Source organism: Oryzias latipes, chromosome 5 (genome assembly GCF_053564925.1).
Source record: "Oryzias latipes strain Hd-rR chromosome 5, Olatipes_Hd-rR_3.1".
In the NCBI taxonomy this organism is placed as follows: domain Eukaryota; kingdom Metazoa; phylum Chordata; class Actinopteri; order Beloniformes; family Adrianichthyidae; genus Oryzias; species Oryzias latipes.
In genome coordinates, this window is record NC_136241.1 from 15096081 (window position 1) to 15115751 (window position 19671).

Here is a 19671-nt window from a genome sequence, read left to right on the forward strand (position 1 = left end):
CTCAACAACATGTCATTGCTAATCAAGTGCTGTCAGTGCAGGTTCTCGTTTATCTAGGTCAGTGTTTTTCAACCTTTTTTTGGAGCGAATGCACACTTTATCCTTGACTAAAATCCTGCAGCACACCAACATCCAAAAATTAAAAAAGGAGAAACTCATAGTCAGTATTGATGTACAGTCCCTCCAGTCTCACAAGCATTTTTATGATAATTGTGGAAGAAAAAGCTGGAAGTTGCAGCTGTTTTTTTTTTCTAAAAGTTGTAATAAAAGTTAATTTAGTTTTCCATAATAATTTTCAACCAAATTATTTGAAATTTTACCCTGGTAGTTGTTTTTTCCCTCCAGTTTATTTATATGCAATTTTATGTAAACTCACAAAAAAGCAAATATATTCTTTCTAAATAGTGATTTATTTTTTAAGTATTTTTTTAAATGTTGGTGCAAAGACAATTGTAATTTTTTGAACAATTATACGATCACAATGTTTGATAAAATTTACACAAAAAAACATTTATGTTTTCTGTAGCCACACAAAAGGTGAACATGTTGAAGTTTTATTAGTTTTTCTTTTGTCTTAATCAAAGATAAAGTCTTTGAAAACTTTAACAAAACTGTTTTATTTCTTTTTAGATGATTACATTGTTTTAATTTAGTTTAATTGTGTCCGTTGGCCACTTCACCTTAGTAATGTTTCTTAAATGTTGCTATTACTTCTAGTTAAGCTTAACTTTTCCTTTTTCATCAATTCATCCTTCAATCCAGACCTTATTAGAAAGATTAGAAAGTTAGAAAGAAGACTTGGACCAAACTCTGGGATGTTTGGCTGTTAATAAACACAAGCCTTGAAAGAGAACTAAACTGTTGACCTCTGATTTCATCAAGAAGATTTAAAAACTGTTTCATGTGTGTTCGTTGTGGTTTCAAGATGTTTAACAGGAAAGACTCATTTTACGCTGTCACTTTAATCCAATGCATCATGGGAGATGTATTGCAAAAACTGTAGCAAATCGCTTCTCTGAGCTTCATAGTTTTGTTCACTTGTTCCACGGTCTGACACCGGATCCCGCGGGAAGCTACACCACTAAAGATGAGCTTTAGCTGATATTTTTGTTGGAACTGAGAAACTGTATGAGCAGAATTGGAACAAGGAAGTGAAGACTTTAACCACTTTTGATTGGTCAGACTGATGACGTATGATTAAGCCTCCAAGAATGATTGGTGGAGACAGTTAAAGGGGCGGGACTTTTCCATAAACAGAGCTGAAGCTGTGGCTAAATCGTGGTACCGCCATTTTTATCAAAATGTCTTTAATAGAATCAAACAAACACAAGAAAAAAGTATTTTACGATCTTTCATATTCCTAACTACTCAGTGTTTTATCAGGGCCTGTTTGGATGAAATGTTGAATTCTTCAGCTGAGTTGGCATTATTATCAAGGAATTAAAAAGTAGTTGAGACTTTATGGGTTTTATTTCACACATTTAACATACAGTCACACAAAATGATAAATAAAAGGCTGATACGCAAAAATCTAAAGCTCTTATTTAGTTGTTTGATCTGTTATGCCTAAAATGTATGTCAACGGAAATGAAGTCAAATATACGTTTTAAAACTTAAACTGAATATTTTGCCAGTATACTCCCCTTTGCTTCAAAACAGTGTCACTTAATTTATTTTTTTAATTTATCAGTTTTCTGGAAAAAAAAGTAATGTACTTAATAAAGATTCCTAATAGTAACTTGTCTTCACTAATCAAATATCTAAACATCTTGTTAATTTGCATCTGTGCGTTACTCTAAAGGAGTCTTCACAAACATTGATAAACTGTGTCCAATGATTTATCCAGAGTGTACCACCCCTGTATGGAAAGCCAGCAGGATTGGGCTGTGACCCTGATCAGGAGAAAGTGCATAAAACATGGATGCATGCATTGATAACATTTGGCAGTTTCCTCAGATGAACAGCAGGTGGTAGTCTTGCCATTTACAATTGTCTAGAAAACGGCTCCCTAAGAGGTTAGAAGACAAATGCGTTTGGGAATATCACACCATAACTTTTTCCTATAGGACATTTTTGCTTTAGTCAGAAATTAGAGGGTATCCTAAAAGTTTGATACGCTCATTTCTCAATCCCAGATAGTCCCCGCACATGAGCCTGAAGACTACTTAAGAAAGAATGCTTAGGTAAAAGAGTCATGTTTTTGTGGTATAACAGCCACACTCGAAATTCTGCACAAACAAGTTGTGCGGAGATTAGGCGTCTATTTCAGGTATTCTGAAGCTGTCTTGATATGATGTTTAATAAGAATAACCTTGTTCAGTAACCTGCAACAACTTTCGAGACATTTTTTGGTTTATGACAAGTCTATGAGGCACCGTTGCAAGGTCCTAAAGCAAAGGAAGCCCAACAAGTTTTTGTTCGTTTTTTTATACAGTGCCAAGTCACGCCTCTGGGTTTCTGCGGCTGAAAAAAGAGACCGTTTCATTATAAATAACACACACTGGACCTGCTGACAGAATTTACACTGACAAATCTGGTCAAGACTCTTAAACACACACAGTTGAGACACGTAGTAGGCTGCAAGCCGGCGGAGGTTTAACAGCTTTCCAGACACATAATGACAGGAGGTTCGAGTTTTTTTTTTTTTATGCACTCTGCTTGGCTTTCAAAAGGCCCTGGTTAGTGCAATTACCATAAAAGTACTGCAGGCCATCTTCAGCAAGCTTGCTCTTCAACCAGTCACTTCGGCAGTCAGCCAGCAGAGCAGAGCTGAGCTGAGCTGAGCTGTCTGCCGATACTGAGGTAGCTCCTCCCTTTCTGCCCTGGGCCAAGGATGGACACACCCGCTCCAGCGCCTCCGCATTCCTAGCATTCCTGTGAGCCTGTCACATCTGTGCTAGGCAGTCTTATTGGGCCTGCAAACACAGCCAGGGCTAGGGTGAGCACGCACATGCTCACACGGGGCTTCCAGCTCTGGGAGAAACAGGGGTTATGCATGGGGTGAAGGCCACAAGGTTGGGCAGGGGGTCACCAGTAATGGAGGAGGGAAAAATAGGGGGGGGGGGGGGGGGCACTTAACTGAGCCTCGACTCACAAAACCATGACCGTCTCTGCCAACAACTGCCACCTGGCTGTAAGGGAGCCCTTTTCCCAAAACAGCCCTGCACTGTGCCCCAGCAGGCAACGGACGACGGCACCTGCTGCCGAACATCCTAACAGGACAGCAGAGGAAGAACAATACAGTTCGACCAGTTCATCCCCCACACACAACTGTCACCATCAATCTCCTCACTGGGGGAGCAGAAAGGGGGATGCACTGGACTGCCACAATCACTTTAGCAAAGAACAAAATGCTTTTACCAGGAAATTCACCCAGCTTTGATCATGAATTAATATTTAATAATCATAGCAGTTAGGGCAGATATCAAAAATATACAAGATATATCTGGGAGAACTTGAGCGAATCCCACTTTAATCTGTTGTTTTAAAACATTACGTTTCTGGAAATGACTTAACCCAATTTTGTTACTTTAAATCTATGATGTATTTATGAGCAGCAATCAAAGATCTACTTCACTTCCCTTTGGAATGATGAAGTTCTATAAATGTGTTCTTAGGTCACATTTTGCTCAACTCGTCTTGTTAGTACAGCAACTATTAATTGTTTGGTATTTGTTTAAGTGATTCACAGTTGTGATTGAGAAACTGCTTTAGTAAAGTGAGCAAAGTTAAAGATTGTTTTTGGTGCTTTTAACATCTTCTTGTGGCATTTTTCTCGTAATTGAGGACATAAAAAAAAAAATTCAGCTTAAAAATGCGTTTGAGAATTTGAATTGTTATAAATCAGGAGCAGACAAAAAAAAAGGTTGTTAGAAAATGATTTTAGATGTGACGTGGAAGCAACTACGGCAAGCCACCAGTTTCGCTCTATTGTGATGCATTCCCTTATAGATGACTAGATCCATGTACCGGTACTTCTTTGTTTTACTCGTCCAAGCTGGCATCTGGCCAAAACTGTGCGGCTGGATACATACACTGTTGTCCCCCACAATTTCTAATGAAACACTGCTGCTCTGCAGAAACTATGTCCTAGAAAATGACACGGATTTTATTTTTATTTTGGCTAAAAATGTCAAAATCACATTTAAGACGACTGGCTTTGAAAATGATCTGAGTGGGACTTTAATGTGGATTAGTAGGGAGTTGCAAAAACAGCAAGTTTCCATTATTTTTTATAATTTGTTAGAAATTAGTTTGTCTCATCTTCTAATATCTTTTTTCTTTTGGAGTAACAGGGCTGCTGGAGCCTATCCCGGCCACTTCCAGGGTGATGGCAGGGGACACCCCGGACAGGTCGCCAGTCTGTCGCAGGGTCACAATCACACAACCATGTACACTCGCATTCACACCTATGAACAATTTAGAGTAACCAATTAACCTGTGAAGCATGTTTTTGGACTGTGGGAGGAAGCCGGAGACCCCGGAGAAAACCCTCGCATGCACGGGGAGAACATGCTACATAGAAAGGTGATAGATGAATGTTCTGTTTCAGGTCCCGTGAACCAGGGGTCTTCTTGCTGTGAGGCAAGAGCGCTAACCACTGTGTCACCATGCAGCCTATTAGGTTGTCTGTAGATGATTTTTAGCAACACTTAAAAAGAAAAAGAAAAAAAATGTATTACCGCAAATCCTTTAAAAATATTAACAGAGAAGCTGAAAAGCTAAAAGAAAAAAGGCTAAAAGATTATAATAAAAAAAAAAGAATAAAATGGAAAAATAGAATGTTCTAGATCTCTGCTGTTGAATGAAATGCAGTTACACATTTAGCCGGTAATCATAAATGCTTCCTGGTTTGGCTTTCTAAAAACCCAGCTCGACCGGTTACACAGACGGTTGTTTTTTTTGTTCATCTCTTTTAGAGATAGATAATAAATGAGTTATTTCCTTGAACTTTTACAAGAAAGTTAAAAGTTTTATAGCAGTTGCGACTGGAATGAGCCTCTCACAATTACACACAGCTGGGTGGATCGCTGGGCTGCACAGCAGGGACTTATGACAGGTGCACACAAAGAGGAGGCACATGTTGGAGGTTTTACTGCTAGGCACAACGTCGAACGTCCTGCGAAATCAAACGTTTGTGCTCTCCATCTTTTTACGGCTTTTGAACCCCTCACGACTCCCTTGTTGATTGCTCAACACTCGTTTAGATCGCTTCAGGCTGCCATTCTTAACCTCTTCTTTACACACCCATCTTTTTTTTTTTCTTTTTTAACAACACGACCACTGGAAAATTCCACTTCCACACAAAGATAGTAAACTAAAAAGTTAATCTCTCTTCATTTCCACATCTCCTACCCTTCCCTCCCCATCTCACGTATTCTCCTCCCTCCTCTCTCGGCATAACTTTTCAGGTAATCCTGAATTGCTAACATGCTGCTCAGCCATGACTAAAAACATTCCTAACATCTCAGCGAGGGGGCTGACAGGGAATCACCAGGCCTGCTCAGTCATCACATGGGCCGCTCAGCTCCCTCTAATGCACAACCAGGCTAACGTACTTGCACGCAAGCACGTTTCCCTCACAACTGCGCTCATGCACTCAAGCTGCCGGTTCAAATGTGATCCCTGAAGGTCAGAACAGGCACAAGCCTCGCTCTAGCTCTTAAGTCGTCCTGCCTTTTTCAGAACCGGAGCGCTTTACAGTCCTGACAGCTGCGGGGCAGAGAGAGAAAACGCTGTGCACTGTTGCTCTGACACACCTGTTGGAGCCAAGAGACGCAGGTGAACAACATGTCAGCACAGCCCCAAAGCGAAACAAGACAGGCGACTTTTTTTTTTCATCTGCTTCCTCTGAGCTCAGGCTGTAAAGCGTTTCAAGTATGTACCATAACTGTGAACAAATGTTTCAAGTAGTCTTCCGATGTAAACCCTTCTGTTTTTGAATCAAACTATCTGCAATCATAGTAATTTAGTTACAAAACAACAACCAGTGTCAAAACAAATTTTTGATTCAACTCTATATATTTTTAGCACAAACTAATACCTGTTAAATCAAACTGCTAACATTTAACATGAGAATCATGTGTGTAATCTGTAACTGGGACATTTACTAGATCTATGACATTGCTAATGGTCCGTAAATATGAATACAGACTCAGGAGGATGTGACCTTATATAATCAAACCTCTGTATTTTTAAATGGGCTGGTATGTTAAGTATGTCATTCAAGGCAAAGTGGCTCCAGCAGCAAAAAACAGCTAAAAATAAAACAAATGTTGAGTTAAACAAACCATAATAATGGTATGAATTAAAAAGAGAGAATTCATTCTTCTGCGGCCCACTTAAGTGGTCTACAGAAATCCAGGGATGACAACATGCACTCGTGTCTTTCTTACATGTTTGTTTGGAAGTGTTGTGATGCTAGGAAAATTCCTCTCCTACTGAGCGTCTTGACAACAGTTGTCATACTCAGTTGGGGTACACAAACATGCAGTGCCATTTGTGACTATAGAAACAGGCAATAGTTATTATATAGTGATAAAGTTACTGGTTGGTTCTCTGGAAACTAAACTGCTGGGAAATGTTTACTGTTTTAGGGCTGATACACATACAAACCTAGAATTTCTTATCATATTTTTTCTATATGACTTTATAAATATGACTAGCTTTTTATTTTTATTTTTTGCAATTATGATAAAAAGAGGAGATCATTTCTCTATATCATTCTGGGCTTGATGTAAATCTAAGGGAGTATAAATCCCACAACAGTCCAGACAGACTTGTGGCAGAGAGATCATACATTTAAAATGCAATACACCGGTGCATGGAAATTTGTTTCCGATCCGAGACAAAAAAACGACATAAAAAAATCTTGGAAGGAAAAATTGGAATTCCCAAAGGGAGCACCGACTTGTCTGCTTTTGGAGGCCACTGGGAGTCTGAGACTGCAAGGTAGACAGCATTACATGCAGGGAAATCGTTAACATTCCCCTAAACTCACGTCAGGGCGGCTTTTGGAGGTCTGAGGTAATCACCTTGTGAGAGAACCTCTTCTGGGGCATGCCTTGGCTCCGATAGCTCAGCCTCAGATGACTTATTGTAAATTGAGAGGGTGTTTAATGCCCGAGGAAAAAAAAACAAGCTCTAAAAGGGGTCCTGACAGTTTGTTGCTAAGGGGACGGGCTGTGTGTGTCCCTCCACTCTCATAAGAAAAACTGCAACCATGACAAAAAAAAGAAAATCACCCAGTAATGGATGTCTGGATTTATTCACAGATTTTGTCAAATGTTTATATTTAAACCTTATATTTTGCTTGGGTCAAAACTAACCTGTTTTGAAAATAAGTCAGTTTTGACCCAAACACAATATAAGGGATAAGTTTACTCCTGAAAATATAATTTTTACTATTTGAGATATTTGTACAATGTTATGTGTATCAATATGGCCCTGTGCATCACTCATAATAGAAGAAAACAAACAAAAATTGATCAATCTTATTCCGAAAAACAGCCCTCCTGCAAACCACACTTATTAAATAGCATAAAGTTTAGTTTACTGCAGTAGAACTGCCAGGCAAGAGGTCTAGATGAAGACCAAAGAGGAGGTTTATGGATGCAGAGAACAAAGATATGAAGGTAGCTGGTGTCAGAGTAGAGGATGCAGACGGCAGGGTTAGATGGAGAAAGCTAAGTCGCTGTGGCAACCCCTGAAGAGAAAAGCCTAAAGGAAAAGAAGAAGCTTTGCTGAGCGTGTCGTGTAAAATTCTTGGATCCACAGCTCCAGTATAGTTGCAAAATTGTGTTTTTTCAATTTTTCTAGAATTTCATTACAAGTTTTGCACCTACGTGTAAAGGAAACACAGCTAGTGTTAACATGTCTCATTTATTGTTTACCTTTGAGAATAATAAAAATCTCCAATCACCATCATTTAATATTTTTTTCTTGGAAAATCACGTTTGCATTAGCAACTGATTAATTGGAGTTTTATTTTTTTTTCCAAATCAAATCAAACTTTATTTATATAGCACTTTTACTATAAAAACACAACACAAAGTGCTGTACATTAAGACAAAACAAAATAACTTATATAAAAACGAGTATGGAAATTAAAATAGAGCCGCCTACCCAGACCTGCACACAACCCCCCACCATGTTCACTCCTCTCACCCCTTAACTAAAGGGGATGGACAATGGGAAATAAGTTGAGCACGAAAACAAAATGTTGGTTGTTGGAAAGGCTAATATTTGAGACCTCCATCTCTGTGAATAGCTGCATAGCCAGCCGAGGGCAGCAACACAGGCGGGGACCAGCCTCACCACAGCTGTGACGATGCAGGTCACCGTCTAGAGCTGCAGCGGTTGAACAGCAGAGGAAGAGGACCCAACTAAATACCAAAATCTGTGCTAAATATGGTAAACATTGGTGCTAATGATCAAAATCTGTAGACAAACCAAACTTTAAATTGGTTCGTCAAAAAATTAAATTTTTGTGATCATTTGATTAGAAATTCTACCTTAAAACCAACCTAAAAAAATATAAAGTCCATTAAATTTAGGTGGGATGGTTCCACTACAGCCATGGTTAGTAAAAAAAGACACCCCCCTCCCCAACACATTAGAGACGTGGTAGTTTGTAATTAACGGGGAAAAAAACAGCTTACAAAACAGCAATTGAGCTATGATGTAAAAACAGTAACTTTGTTAAAAACAGCATTTTGTTGGCAGTGCCAAGAAAAACACCAAAATAAAAACCCACCATGGCTGTTCTACAAAAGTCTTTTTCAACCTGAAATGGAAAATCTACTGACGACAGCTCCGTCTCCACAGCGGGAATGGGAAAGTGAGATCAAAATAATGAAAGACAAATGCGTCCAACTCCCTACACCTGGATATTAGAAATTCTACCTAAGCAATGCCAATATTTCCATCTGGAGTTTTTCAGCGCATGAAGCGCTCCACACCTGCAATTTAATGAACATGCTGCAGGAAACAACACAACTGGACTAAAACCACATGGATCCTCAGAATCTCCCGCCGAAGAGCATTCCAACAAGATGCTTGTGTTCCTGCGCTTTTGTTTCATGCGGCGCTAATGATTGCTAATATAATCAGGTCATCCTGCATCAAACAGCACTTTATCAACCACCAGCTTCAACCAGGCAGCTCTAGTTAGAGCTCTCCCAGTGACACCGACGTGGTGAAAAACAATACGGCGGTGTCAAACAAATCCATAAAAAAGTAAGACTGAGAGCTTTAACAAGAAAAACAAAACAAAAAACAGGCATAAAATTCTCACTGACTGAGGCAAAGTGAAGAAACAGACAGGTGTAAATCACGGAGAGTGCTGGTGTGACTGGAAGAACCTGCCCTTGGGTCACAGCACAGCAAGTACAGACCTGTTAGGCAGAGCTATGTGTGGAGCTGTGGCATAAGAATGAAAGAGAAACGTTTTGTGCTTATTTCTTTTGGGTACAGCACAGTCTGAAGTTTTAACCCCAAAAAAAGAAAAAAACCAAAAGTTTGCTGTGATTTTCTGCATTTCTGCCGGTACTCGTCTTTTAAATTGTTGATGCTAACATTGTTGTAGCAGTTCCACTCACCGTACATCTTTCCCTCGTCGGACAGTATGATTTTCCTCCTACCACATGGAGGGTAGATGGCAAGGGCCTCCTGGAAGCTCTGCTCGATATCTGGGCTCCAAACCCCCTCTGCGTCCCCATCCATGGCCTTGTCTTCGTTGTCCCCGTCCAGCCCATCTTCTGGGCTTCCGTTGGCACTCCACTCGTTGGACGCAATGGTGGCGGCTCCCCCTGGGCCCAACCCTGAGCCCCAATGTCAAAGTATCTGGAGATCTACAGAAACAAAGCAGGACAGATGTTTTTCATTTCTCCTTAAAGAAGGATAACATTTCTGGATGTGTTTACAACATGAAAAGGAAGTTGCATGATAAAAAAAAAAAAAATCTAAGTTGCAGAATTTCACTCTTTTTTGGTCACAAATACCTGTTAAAGGAAGGCCCCAGTAAGCACTAAAGCCGTGCTCACTCTTTTAGTGATAAGAAAGTTATTTAAATGATTTTCTAACATCAGCTTAACGCACAAAGAGCCACGTGATGACCAACATGTTACTGTAGTGAGAAAGCACAACTAGGCCTAAAAAAATAACAACCATCATTTCAAGTTGCTGCACTTATAGTTCTCCAACGTAATGGTCCTTCTGGAAATCGTGAGCTCAGCTACGCTGAAGCTATGTTAACACCACCCTCGCCAAAACACACTCAAGCTGCCACATCCCATGAAAAGTCTATGTAAACATGCGCATATGCAAGTTTTGGGTTTCCATGTTCAAAACTCTCACTACACACATTTTTAAAACGCGCGTGTTGAAAGTTAAACCAGGTCAAACATTGACCAATCAGGGACTCGGATTTGGTAGTTACATATGCTTGCGTTCCTGTTTATTCATGGATGTGCAAAACATTTGTAAATTGATCGTGGAGGAGAAATTAATAATTGTGGTTTTTGCCCGTCTGGAATCATATAACACCAGTCGGAATAGTGCTGTGAACAAAAAAACCTGGAGCGAGATTCACGAGATTTGCACCGCTTCAACATTTCGCACCAAGCCTCTTCCAACTGTAGGTACATGCGCTAGTAAACTGTTGTAAAAGAAAATAAAGATGAAGCCCCTCCTTGCTCATCCAGTGTGAACACCATGGGCTAAACACCGAAACATGCCAGGTGTGAACATAGCATAACATTGTTTAAGCTGCAAACTTTTCCAGAATAAGAATATACTGACTTTTAAAAACCAGCAGACAAACAGATCAGCAGAAAGACAAACTTTACCTTCATGTTTTTATTTATGAAACACTACAAATCCTCTCAAACAAAGAACTCTAACTTGGTAATAACATGCATGTCTAATCCAAATGCCCTCAAACTGTTTTAGTTTAGTTACCATTCATGTTGCTTCAAAGGAAAGGAAAAACATAAGGTCGTTACTTTGACATTGTATTTGTTGAGGTCAGTATATTTGCATGAGTAAACAATGCAAACTGTGATTATTGTCATTATTTTCCTGATTTGATTTCTCCAAAGTACCCAAATGAATTCAAGATATTCCATAAAACAGAGTTTAAAGACCCCACTAATCAGTTCTGGCCTCAAAGAATTCTTGCGGTCTGGGAACTGCGTCCCAATGTGGTCGGCTTATGGCTGACTGCATGCAAAGATCTTAAGTATTTTTCAAGCTGCCTTTTCAGCACTGCATTGTTTTTGCAATGGGAGTAAATGAAGAAAATGATCCTGCCGGGATGTTGGTCTTTCTACTTCAGCGTTTAGGAAAATGAGGTAAATTGATACATCCAGAGAGCAAAAGGGAAAATTAGTCATCTTTTGAGAAAATTGCTTCAAATAAAATAAAAGAAATTACCATTTGGATTTTTAAAAACAGTGTTAAACATGTTATGACATTTAGCCTTGTAAATCCCTTACATTTGTAGACAAATGACAGATAGAGAAGTGATTATTTCTGAGGTTTAGCAAATAAAACAAAGAAAAATAATGATGAAAAACGTAAATTGTATTGCATGTAAGCCCAGGCTCCCTCTCTGTCTTATTTCTATCTCCCTTTTTTGTAATTACTGGCATTGCAACATCCACGGCTTAAAGCAGAGATGACAGATTAGTGGTGCTCATTCAGTTCCCATCATCAGTTTAAAGGAGTTACAAAAGATCAAAGACAAGCAGGCGGCTGTAACACTGACCTGACATTTAACCAAACACGACACACAACGTGAAATTTATGGCAGCGGCTGAGCCCAAACCACAGACTGATGAACATCCACGAGCCGGGCTGCTAATTTTAGCAGAGAGGGTCCTGGTTATGGTGGTCCCTTTGCAACAGGGTCCGTGTCAAAACTCAACACTGTAAGTGAGCACTCGTTGGCAGCTCAACTGATCCATCTCACTCTTCATCACACGGCCAGACCGCTGCAGATGAGTCAAATCGCACATGACAACAGCTAGCCGTGGGTTTGATCCTGAACATTTACGATGTAAATTCTGTATCGTCACGACAAGGATAGGATAAAAGTAAAAGACAGAGTACACGGTAACAAAGACATATTGAATTAGGCTTAAATTTGCTTTTTTATTTGAAATATTTGAACGTTAGTCAATAATAAAGTTTTCTACAAACAATATATTTTTTAAAAATCTGTGTCCGTTTATCATGTCATATAAGTGCACAATTTTGGATTTTCTTAGACTTTAAAAAGTGAAAAAAAAAATTCAGCTAAACATGTAAAACTGATTTCAACAAAAATGGAATAATCCTAAAAGCAGAACATTTAATTTTAATAGTTCACAAATGACTGATAAAGAACATGTTAATTACAGAGTCTGTGGTTAAAAAAAGACAACTGAACCAAAAGATCAACTATAAAAGCACAGAGTCACCAGAGACTGGTGGTGTTATAAGGAAGGCACAGGTGGTTATTTTAATATTGATCTCCAACAAGAGGTGATAAAACACAAAAAAACCCTCTAGATCATGAGCTGGATGGAGCAGCCACCAGAGCCGAGTGCATCAGCAGGAGATCTGACGACATCCGTGGAGCTCTGACTGCTTGAGCGTGAGGAGCTGCAGAGGACAGCCGCTGCAGTGTGAGAGGGCCCTGAATTCCAGACATGTCCTTATTAAGAAAGGGCTGCGAGCGCTCACTGTTTCTCCTCCTGCCTCCCCTTGTGTCAACTCGGCACCCTCCCTCCCCTCGACCCAGCGCTTAGAATGTCTCATCCCAAATAAGGGCAGGAGACCAGGGGATGCGTGTTACAGGAGGAGGGGGTTGGTTGAAGAGCAGAAAGTTTGGCGGGGTATGGGTTAAGAGGGGCGAGGGGCATTTGGTGGAGAGGAGGGAGGGAGGGTGTCCAATTTAGGAGTCCACTTTGGAGTTTGGAAAACAGTGGTATTGTTCCAGCTGGAATGCAACATCAGCAGTGAAGCGCCTCATGGCGGTCAGAGTTCAGAGGGCACCGTCACTGGAGTCAGTTTTCAGTGCATCCTCAAATAGAGCTGTGGAGTTTGGCTGATAATGATGTAATCCCTTAAAGTTGATGTATTTATTTACATTTTGAAGAAGGGTAAGATGTAAAAAGCTCATTTGTTCTTTAAGTGCTACATAATGAAGTTCCAAAATCTGCACTTTAAAGGCTGTGAAACTCAATTCAGCATCTAAAGACCCACCCTGATAAAAATCGCATTTTTGGTGTTTTTAACATGACATTTTTCTAAACATGGAGAACAAATATAAAGAAAATGAAGCTTAAACTGCATTTCTGAGTATTTCTTTATTGAATTCATTGTAAATCAAGAGCAGATGAAAAAATGGCCTCGTAAAAAGCTCGTAGTTGAGACGTAGAAGCTACAATGTCACAAGCTGTGATGCACCCACTTGCAGACAACTCGATCCATGTACGTCTTTGTTCTCCTTGTCCAAACTGTACGGCTGGATAGCTGCAATATTGCTCGCCGTTTTTGTTGCTCAAGTAATGTTACACCAGGGCTTGTGAGGGGCTGTAAGCTAGCGGGACAGAGTGTAAAAAGATGGATGATGGGAAATAAAAGAAGGCTCACTCCACGCCAAATGCCCGCCCACAACTCAGGGGGACATTTCTGATGAAATACTGCCGCTCTGCAGAAACTATGTCTTGAAAAAACGACAGGTTTCTTTGATTTTGGCTAAAAACAGCATAGTCACTTTTACAGTAAATCAAAAGATGATTGGAGTGGGTCTTTAGGAGCATCATAGTTATAAATAAAGTTTTAATTATTTCAATAATATTAATAATACATATTTGACTACTTAATTTATGCCACAAATGCTGAAAAACAGAACATTAGCTGAAGGGCTACTCTATCAAGTTGTTAAACCTAGCCTAAAAACCTGAACGATAAACAAAAGATTGATGGAAAACAGCAGTGTAATTCATTTAAGGAAATTTCTTTTTTCCAATGCTCCACAAGCAATACAATAAAACAATCAATCTGTCGCAACTGGTTAAGTTTAATGTAAGAGTTTCCTTGAGGGTTTTCTGGCTGAACAACACACAGTTCTCACGTTTGACACAAAAAAAGGAAAAAAGAAGGAAAAAAAAAAAAAAATCAATGACACACCTCACCTCCCACTTTCTGGGAGTGAAGCCATGTTCCTCAGAGACTACCATGCTACAGGATTCCAATGTGCAGCAGGAATGTAAATAATGCTGAAAAGTTATGCGCTACACAGCACCATTCATGCTCCAGAATGTGTTTCTTCTTCTATTTTTCTAGATCTGAACAGAGCGAACACGTTGTGTTCAGGAACGGCTTCATCTCTGCTCTGGCTCCACGTCCATTCTGACCAGATGGTTACCTTCTTCTTAACAGAGAGCTTTCATGCACCGACAGATTTTCGTGCCTCTTTTTCCCTCTGTGGCCTACATCTAAAACATCCCGGGGGGGTTGAAGAACAACACAGTATGAAGAAATCTTTTTAAAGACACATAAGTTGTGATAACAAAGAATTAATAATAAAGCCCAGAAGAGGCAGAGCTGGCAAATGTTTGGAAGCTTTCCTGCTATTCCTAAACGTTATCTTCCACTGAACATGAAGTCATCCTGGTCCTCTCAAATGGACCTTCCAGATGGTTTTCTACTTATGCATGAGAACTGAAGAGATCACAGTCCACACAGGGAAAAGTGTTGAACCAGCAGAGCGTTTAGACAAAACAGGATGGATCATAAAAGTACATTTTACCAGAGACTAAACATCCCACCATGAGAGCCATGAGAGCCCACTCTGCCAAGACAGCAGTGCTAGTACCACCAGAACTCGGAGAAGGTTACTTTTTAGTCTGCAGTTTAAAGCTTATGCTGAAAAACAAGCAAAGTGACTGACTAGGACGATGCAAAAACACTTGGTGTTACATGCAAAAGCTTGCAGCTTTCATGTTTTTCTTTTACACATACAAGAAACAAATGAGTGTACTTTCTATAAAAATGGACAGTCTGAAGTGTGTGGACACATACAGCAGTAGGTCTAACACTCCTATCTGCCCTTTACTCTGACATAATTTCACAGAAACTTTTCACGAAGTCTCTGAAGTTCACAGATTTTATTCATTTGCAGGGAACAAATAAAGTTTTGTGCATGCAAACCCATCCTGGTCTCACACAACAGATGCACAACAAGAAGTCATAAAATAAAGAAAGAAGTGGTGATTTTTAGATTTTGTAGCTGTGAAATAAAAACTCAACATAAAGTACCCGCAATAAATTTTGAATTGCAAAACCACATTGGATGCACATGCCCTTTCAAAAACATAAGTATTTACCAACTTAAAACAATCACAATAATGTTTCATTTCATCTTAATCAATCTTTTATGGGTCTGTAATCAATCCGAAGCTTTTTACACTGAACAGATAACGATCGCATTTACCTCTAAGACAAGGGAATTTGTGGTCGACCGTATGACCACAAGATGCTCGATTTCCATGGCTACAAGACAGAATTTAATCATCTTTCTCCCACCATCGTGCTTGACAGTTGGTAGGAGTTTCTGGTGAGCAGAGCTAAACTTATTTCACCAAACATAGAGGTGGACATTAGGGTCAGTTAACTCCACTTTGATCTAATCTATTCACAGAACGCCCGGTCAAATAACTTGGGGTTTGTTTCTATCTAGTTTGGGAAATTTGTATTCCAATTTCAAAAGTTTTTACATATATAGCATTTTCCTTTGACTACTGTCAACACTCCACTGTTTCACATTGGTGCAGATTTGGTGGGATATCCATTGAAAACCATCTGTAAGTCGTGAAAACTTTGTTATGCTTTCAAAACCTTTCAAGAGTGGAAATGCAGCAACAGTTGGCGCTGCCTGTTAGTCAGACAGAATTTCTGCTATTACTAAGACCTGCACATGTGCTGATAATCTACTTATTAAAACTAAATATTAGGAGTATCTTTTACGAGACTGAAGATGAATCAAGTAATTTAAAGAACGGCTTGTCCTTTTTGCACAATTATAAATGCTTAAATTGCTCTGATGTGAAAAATAACAGACAAAACTTTATAATTTTTGAAATGGAAATGGAATGGGACACTTATGTTTGAGGGAAACACTTGCAGTATTATTTTCCAGAAAGGGTTCTCATGCAAAAGCTATATTTAAAAAAGAAAAGCAGTCTGTGTATGCCACTACCTTGACTTAATTCCACTGACACATGTCCCAAAGAGTATTGCAACCAGATTTCCTTCAAATCAGCCTCCTTCAGAGCTGATCCATCATGCATGTTTTCACGTTTCTTCATCATTGCCCACCGACTAACTGAATCAAACTCCATCTGTTTCCCAACCGCAACGCTTCACATATGTGCCCATCTTTAGAAATGTTTTGCAGCTTGAAGATTTCGGACACTTCTGGCACAAAACAGACTTTGGGTTCATATGCAGAAACAAACCTTAGACCAAAACTTGCATGAGAGCCGCACATCTTTTTTTTTTAGGGTTGAGGGGCTCTTAAAGCCTCAGTGCTTTTGCTCACAGTAAGACACCCCCCCCTCCCATTCTCCACATACAGCCACACAAACACACATTTGACGGGGGAAACAACAGGTCCTGGCGGCAGAAGGAGCAGCTGCTCTCTGAGGTCAGATTACAGATAAAGAAAACATTTTAGGTTCCAGGCCGGGAAGGCTGCTCTCCAACTAGAGCCTTATTCCCCCTGACGCTCAGGCTGAACGCTTTGGCACTGACAATAAAAGATCACATTTAAGAGCTGCGCTGAAGTGGGTTTAGGGGAGAAATCTAGGGGATGATGAGTGCGCTGTCACTCTGCGCCTCCCTGCTGACACCACTGCCTTCGTGAGACACACAAAATCACAACCCCCATCTCCACGAAGTAAAGAATCAGAGTCACCACCCTCCCCTCTCCCTCCCATGTCTGTGTTTGGCCCTAATAAATTCTCCCCAGCTCCTCCAATAACTTCCTCCTACTTCCTATCTGGCACAGCGCTCAGGAAACAATCAGAGCTGAGAGTGAGAGGAGGGTTGGACAGCCAGCAGCTCACACGGCAAGAGGCAGAGGGAGAACTCCAGACAAACACATGAACACCCCATGCACATTTGCAGGCCCTTGTCAAGTCAAACATTTGCAGTTTGATACCAGCTGCCTGCCTAAGGAAAACTGCAACTGTCGTGTGCAGGAATGCCCACGGTTTCTGTGTGGAGCTGATGAGACGTACAAGAGTTTTCAAATATGGACAGAAACTCCAAAATCTTTCCTCTGAAGCCATCTCACAACTCCAAGTGTCTGTGATCAGACGAAGGCACGCTAGAATTACTCATCAAGCCAGCGCAAGAACAGTCAACTCACTTCAAATCGTTGTGCTAGTTTAAACAAAAAATAGTTGCGGATCATCTGGCTTCTGTTGTCGAAAAAGTAGCTCCAGTCGAGCTTAAAAAGGTGAAACTGACACAAAGTGAAACAGTACGAGCCAGCCTGAATCAGCATTCTAATCGGAAAATTTCCAAGGAACGTGGTGGAGAAGCCAATCTGCCCTGGATTGGTCATTTTGTGGTGAGGGGAGCAGTTTGCAGCTGCAGTCTGTGAAACCTTTAAGACATGTAGAACATCGAACCAGCCAGCACATCATTTAGCTCCCAAAAGAATGCCGCAAGACATTAAAAGCAGCCGCAACTTTGATCGGAGTCTTTTTAAAAGAAGTTTTCACGAGGAAAAAGCTTTAAGCCAGACAGGAAAAGCAGAGACAGAGATTTCACTTTCTGAAAATTTGATAAAAGTGCCAGTACTTATGCGCAGATCATAGCCCAATGTGTAACCCCCCCTCAGCACAGGGATTAAAGAAGTTTCACATGAGCGCCCTTGGGTCACTGGAGCTATAGTGCAACACAAACCATACACACACACACACAAATACACAAATATGAAACACAAAACAGAGCCACAGTGGGAGAGAGCCCTTGTTATCTGAAATGGCTTGTGGAGGAACCACAGACACCCAGAGCGCACAACATTTCTGCCAGAGTTCCTCCTCCTTTGGGTCCATTTATATAGAACGTCACTCCTTAGGGTTGGTTGCCGGAGAAAGAACAGCAAAAACATCTAACATTTTGTGGACAACTGACACAAAGAGCACACTGTTCGAGGCCACTCCCCGCCTCCTCCCCTGAGTGGTCCGAACAAGAGGCCAGAAAGCTTATCTGTTAAAACCTGATGGTTTGGAGGATATGTAAACATGTGCGGGGCACCAATGTGAACACAATGTTGATAAATTGTGTTAGTGGGAACTTTAAGACAGCAGTAGCCAGTAGATGATTAAACACATATTTGGCTACTTTCAGCTGAAATTTGGCACTTTTCCTGTCCGTTTTGGATACTTAACTAACAGCTTAAGACACATCATGTTGTTCATAAACAGCCACCGCCTGTTAGCGTCAAAGTGCATATTGTATTCCAGATTGCCATTAATGCCCTTCTGCTGAGAGCTGCAGGCTTTTCTCTGAGGCCCTCTGTGTTCGCACCATACAGACATAAGTGGTATTTGTTCAGATCTGGCGTGACACAGGGGTAAGTGTTCACCATTTGGATGAGCACTTCTGGGGATGGTGCTAAAAAGCAGCCAATGTCAGCACAAATGGGCAAAGGCTCATTAGCTGGCCCTCTGTGGGTTTAGCACGAACAAGTGAAGCCGCCGCTGACAAAACAGTCAACAGACCTGCGTCCAAAGTAAACGCCAAGCGGCGCAAACAGATGATGCATTTCACTGTGGTAATTAGATAAACACTGCAACTCATTTGCAGCACTCGTACTGACTTCACAGTTTTCTGATTATTTGAAGAAATATTCATCTGAAACTTTGTCTCTGCCTAATGAGAGAGGACACGCTCATTAACCAGCTCTGATAAACAGCCCTAAGGAACACAGCTGGCGCTTAAAATGACACAAATGCAGCTCTGACGGGGATACAACCCCATATAATCCATCTCATGGACGAAACGGAAAACTTGTGTTTTTTAACCTGAATACACAACAGCTACTTTTTCTACTGCTGGGAAACTTTTAGGAGAACGCAAGAAAGAAAAGGGATTGCATTGTGCTCCTGATGTAGTCCTGCTGCTTAAAAACAAAGAAGCGGAATCTGTCAGAGCAGCAGAATGCTTAATCCTTTCCAGATTTACCCATCAGCATCAGATCTATTATTAGGCATCTTTGCGAGTCTCATTTACCAAGGACACATTTAGTTGTTCTAAAGGATAGTTTCATTTCAGAACATCATTTCCACATGTTGATCAGAAGTAGTCCATAAAAGGGAGTGAAAAGATTGCAATTTAGCTAGTAAATAAAAAAAATAAAAAAAATTCAAGACCCTTTAATGTCTGTTCACTTTCTTTATCTAAGCTGGGTCAAAAGATTATGGTCAAAGCACTGCTGCACTTCAAAGACCCCACCGAAAGTCTGTCTTAAGTAAATTTACAGCAACGCTGAGGAGAAACAGACGCATCAGATGTTTGCGAGCCACTGAGCTTGGCTTCCGAGCAAACATGGCGAGAACATTCAGACGCCCTAAAGATCATATCATCCTTTTTTTTTAATGATAATGA

At 40.4% G+C, this 19671-nt stretch overlaps 1 protein-coding gene across 13 annotated transcripts in view; it reads right to left on the reverse strand.

The window, feature by feature from the left end:
- The window catches only part of tead3b (TEA domain family member 3 b), a 32738-nt gene that overhangs the window by 11376 nt on the left and 1691 nt on the right, over positions 1-19671 (reverse strand). For all 13 annotated transcript variants that reach the window (XM_078947191.1, XM_023954938.2, XM_023954939.2 and 10 more), the window contains exon 3: positions 9600-9851. In XM_078947191.1, the coding sequence (XP_078803317.1) occupies positions 9600-9723 (124 nt within the window). In that variant the 5' untranslated portion in view covers positions 9724-9851. The remainder of the gene's footprint in view (positions 1-9599; positions 9852-19671) is intronic.